Source organism: Pygoscelis adeliae, unplaced genomic scaffold (genome assembly GCF_000699105.1).
Source record: "Pygoscelis adeliae isolate BGI_AS28 unplaced genomic scaffold, ASM69910v1 Scaffold38, whole genome shotgun sequence".
Taxonomy (NCBI): Eukaryota; Metazoa; Chordata; class Aves; order Sphenisciformes; family Spheniscidae; genus Pygoscelis; species Pygoscelis adeliae.
Genome location: NW_008825614.1, coordinates 3,422,173 through 3,427,127, shown reverse-complemented (window position 1 = coordinate 3,427,127; position 4,955 = coordinate 3,422,173). Strand labels below are relative to the sequence as shown.

At 39.5% G+C, this 4,955-nt stretch overlaps 1 protein-coding gene across 1 annotated transcript in view; it reads right to left on the bottom strand.

The window, feature by feature from the left end:
• The window catches only part of CMAS (cytidine monophosphate N-acetylneuraminic acid synthetase), a 38,409-nt gene that overhangs the window by 8,996 nt on the left and 24,458 nt on the right, over positions 1–4,955 (bottom strand). Inside the window, exons 3-5 of the mRNA XM_009333008.1 lie at positions 4,852–4,897; positions 2,411–2,553; positions 2,067–2,222 (exon numbers count right to left, since the gene is read on the bottom strand). Coding sequence (XP_009331283.1) covers positions 2,067–2,222; positions 2,411–2,553; positions 4,852–4,897 — 345 coding nt within the window. The remainder of the gene's footprint in view (positions 1–2,066; positions 2,223–2,410; positions 2,554–4,851; positions 4,898–4,955) is intronic.

The following is a 4,955-nucleotide window of genomic DNA, read 5'->3' as shown; positions in this document are numbered from 1 at the left end:
GAGGACCAACCTGAAATCTGGAAGGTGAAAGAGGAGCATATGAGAAGAAATTTTGCCTGTGAAAACATCATTGCACTTCCCCAAAATACTTCCTATTTAAGGATACACATATTAACTTTTCATAAGTGGTTTAATCAATGTCCACAAATAAACAAACAAGTGTCTTTGAACAAACATGATCCCGTAAGATCCCATATTGCTATCAATGCCAGTAGTGCATGCAGCAGAAACTGAACCAGGGACCAGAGACTTCTGTCCTTACGCCACCCAAATTCACATGCACAAAGCAGCTAAAATTCACCAGGTTTCATGATCTAGTTAACGATGAAAAAGAGGGCATTCTTGAACACCCAAAACATCTTGAGGCTTTAGTATATATACACACCTTGTATTTCATAAATACACTAGAGCTTTGTGCTCAATGAAGTAAACATTTCCAGTCAGAGAGAGACACCTTTCTCTTTCAGGGTGCATCAACATTAAACCTTAATGCAGAAGGAACAACAGAAATACATAGGAAAAGATATAAAACTCTTAACATAATAAGTACTTTAAAGCTGTCTGGGGAAAAAAAAGAGAAAAAAAAAAAAGAGTACAATATTAAACTGTATAATGCTCCTGTGAATCACTGTCACCTGAAACACCACACTCCTGGAAAGGCCATTTGCTTTTACCCTTAAGCTGCTAATCTTTGCACAATGTGTTCCTTGTTCTCCTTGCATATACTCCTTGCAACTGAATGATTCTTTATCTCTCGCCACATCAAAAGGCTTTAGATGTCATTTTATACTACAGAATCATTTGCTCTTTTAGGTAAGCCTTGAGGCTTTTTTGTTTTAATAATCTACCTATAGAGACTAGGTGGCACACAATCACTTCAGAAAGCCACACGGTACATCCAAATGAGATTTAGTCTTTCACAGATGTCCATTCTAGCATCTCAAGATGCAAAGTGGACTTTCACTTGGTTGCCTAAAGTGCAATCCACAGAACCCTAACCTGCCATCCACGACTTCGATACTCCTTTTATACTTTACGAACAAACTGTGTCATGTTATTTCTCCTCTTATGAGGAACAATGAGAATGTTCAAGTTACCTGTTTATTCGAAACAAAGGCCTAACTTTCATTCCAACTTATCTCTAATATCAAGCTTGATTTATTTTGCATGCTCTTTTACAGCATGATGCTTTGTAAACCACATAAAATGCTTCAGATGAATTTTTTTCATCTCAACAGAATTGTAATGTCTGAGTAACACATTTTTTTAAAAATAAAAACAATAATGTGGCAGTATCTGCACTAACCATTTTGAGAGAAAGAAGCAAACATTTCTGCTTTAATCACAAAAACAACATAGATAATGTGTGGAATAGTTCTTTGTACAAGAACAAAAGGTACTTCTACAGCTACAACAAGGTACAAACTTTATTTGTAAGTAAAGACTTCAGTCTTTAGTCATCTTAGCAACTGTACCTGAGAGCATATTTTCTCGGGGAAAAAGTCATATTCTTCTGTATGAGCTAATAACATGAGTTCAGCCCTCATGACTCAAAGGCAGTTTGCAATTTGACGTATGTTAGCAGCCAAATTAGCAGGCTGAAACAAACCCTAAGTCTCCAGGCTAAGAGGGTGCCATCCCATCTTCACTAAGACTTTACCTCACCTTATTTGTCATTTGTTAGCTACTGCATAGTAAGCACAAACACTTTCCCAGTTAAGACATGACCTCAGTGTCATGTCTACATACACATGAATATCCGCCAAGCAGAAGTTTACACGTTAAGTTTTTGGGAGCTATATTTTGAGCCTAGGCAAGTTAATAACATTTTAATTTTCAATACTTTATCACTTCTAAAAAACAATTACAGAAAGGCTGAGCAATGATCAGTGATATCAAAACAGCACTACTTAAAAGGAAATTTCTAAGCCATCTCACACCTCTCCAAGAACTCAGCCCCTGCCTCTGATATGACTTGCTAATGTAAATACCATGGGTATGAAAATAAACCATTTGAAAAAAAATTTGATTAAGTATAACTGTAACCAGAAACAGCTAAATATTACCTCCTTTTTTTACCTCGCTCCATCTAAATTGATGCCGTCTCACAACAGAGAAGACAGAATCAAACCCCTCCTTCTGGATCAGATCTGCCACTTTTATAAGATCACTGGGATGTAAACAGGGAGATGTTGCTTGTATATTTCCTACAATATCAACCTCTAAAGAAAAACAAACAAGCATTTATGAAACAATGAATATTTTTAATACACAACTGCAAAGTATGGTATGAGTGGATGCCACAAAAAAGGAGAAACTTTCTAGCTTTTATTTACTACAGGCTTTACTTATTTTTCTAAATAAGTGCATCATCCCTCTGGGGCTACAGCGTATTTCATTACTGATTTACCATGATGATGATTAAGAAATTCTCTGATAGCTTCTAGAGAAGTTGAGGAGTCTTGAGATACTTCGGGGCTTCTGCGATGAACTTGAGCGCCAAACTGCTTTGCAACCTTCTCAATTTCATCATGGTCTGTAGAAACCCATACACTGTTGGCAGACAGTGACAGAAATGAATATAAAGAACAAATCCAAGCATTGTTGACTTGCCTGCCATAATCTAACCTGAACACCACCTCTAACCTGAACAACACCCTGGCTTATATACGTTATTACACCTTGCAATGAAAGGAACTAGTTCTTATATTTGCGATAGTAAAACTATCCCCATCAGTCCAACAAGCAACTTTTAACAATAGGGATAAAACACACACATTCACCAGGTTGTTAAATCTCAAGCCTGGGTTGCACTTCAAGTTAATACTGTAGAGTGCTTGATCTACCACATATGTAGGAAACTTAAGCAACATAAAATTCAGTTACCAGAAAAATCCAGTGTCAGCACATCACAATTTATTAGGCATGCTAGCAGATCAATGAATTATGAATGAGTTGAACGAGGCATTCAAAATCATTTAAGAGTTCAGAAACAAGGCTGACAAGTAAACTGCCACACAGTTAGAAGATTAGCTTATTCTGCAAGTGATCTAAAATGTGTTAATTAGGCTGCAAGCAATCCCAGAGAAAGAGCTGTTCAAGTTACAATCACATGTGTTTTGGCACAGAAAACCTTCAATACTGGTAAAGCAAGATTGTGATTGTTATGGGATAATAAACATTTACAAAAGGAAGGGCTAGATCTGAGTATTATGTGAAGATAAACACTAGCTGAGCACTGTGAGGCCACTGCTGCCATCATTGTGACAAAAAAGCATGTGAGATATAAAAACAAAAATTATGAAAAATAACCCTTCTCTCAGCAACACTGGCGTTCTCAATGCACTGTACATAGCAAATGGCGCTTTAGTTAAGTTCTTCCATCCAAAGACATCATGGGATCATCAGAATAAAAATATGTACGACAGCAACAGCAACGCCAAGTCACACCCATGTGAACAAATGCAGAAGAGGTATTTTCCATAAACTGCTTCAGGCTGTTTAATATACATACCTGTTAAATATACACTCCCCATTCACCTAACAGAGTTTTGTTGTGTAACATGTACCCCGGCAGCACAGCTGTTTCAAAGGGGACTAGAAAACCTAGTGCATTTCCATCTAATGTACCTGTTCTGCCTCAAAGTTAGGCTACATAACCCTAACTGGCTTCCTGTTGGGCAAATTCAGATGCCAAATAGAAAATGAGGAGGTCACTCAAACCACCGTATCCACCACAGGTCATTAAGTAATATGGATTCACATGCATTAAATAATTATCAGTAACCTAAGTCAGAAACGTTCTTGACTGCTTCTTTGTTAAAAATAAAACCAAGTCAGCGATGCTTCCTCCACTTTTCAGATACAGTAAAAAAGATTTTCCAGAATAGATGACGGTACAGCAGCTATGAGATACAGAAGGCTCGTGCCTACTTCCAGCTCTGAATCTAGCTGGGCTACATTTCTACTTGACTCTATCAAGTCACCACTCTGAACATAATGCAGTAGGTTTGCACTGGGAACTTGCACCTAGGTATGCTACATAGCAAGTGCATCCTAACCATGCACTGGTTTTAACTAAGTTTACGTGTGTATGTGCATAGAAAATTCTCGGTTTTGTTCTGGCAGAAAAAAGAAATTTGTAATGCCCATATTCTTAAGACTAACGACGTACTTGTTTCTATCTAGCTCTAATTATTGCTACCAAAGTTTCATGCGCTTTGCCACAAACTGAGCTTCTGTGTCACATGGGCACACACGATTATTTCCTTCCACTTGACATTTACGAGACTGCCTCTGACGTGCTGTGTCCAGCTGTGGGCTCCCCGATACAAGAAAGAAAAACTGGAGCAAGCCCATCAGAGAGCTAGCACGACGACTGGGGCCTGGGAGCACGTGCATGCCAGGAGAGGCTGAAAGAGCCGTCTTGATTCAGTCTTGCAAAGAGAAGGCAAGGGGGCAACTTTCTTGCTGTCTTCAAGTACCTAGGGGGCAGGCAGAAAGAAAACAGAGAACCTTTTCCTAGACAAGCGCAGTAAGAGAACACGGACGCATACCGCAAGAACAGAAGTGCCAATTAGGTATCGCAAAACCATTTTTCACCATGAGGGCTATCACTCCCTGGAACCAGTGCCTGGAAAACCTATGGGGTTCTCCATCCTTGGAGATACCCAAGCTCAGCTGCGCGCGGCCCTGAGCAACCCCAGCCAGCCCCGCTTTGCACAGTGGGTGGGACCAGACGACCACTCACCGAAGTCACCCTGTGATTCAATGAGTCACAGGAGATTAGCTACGGCCTGGCAGTTTCATTTAACGCAGCCTTCTTAATAAAGTAAAAACGTCAACACTTACTAGCAAACATCGTCAACTAGTGGCTCCCAACCACGAATCAGAGCGACTTTAATCACAAATCACCGTGTTGTACGACTCGATTCCCTCGCTCCTTCGCAGGTCAG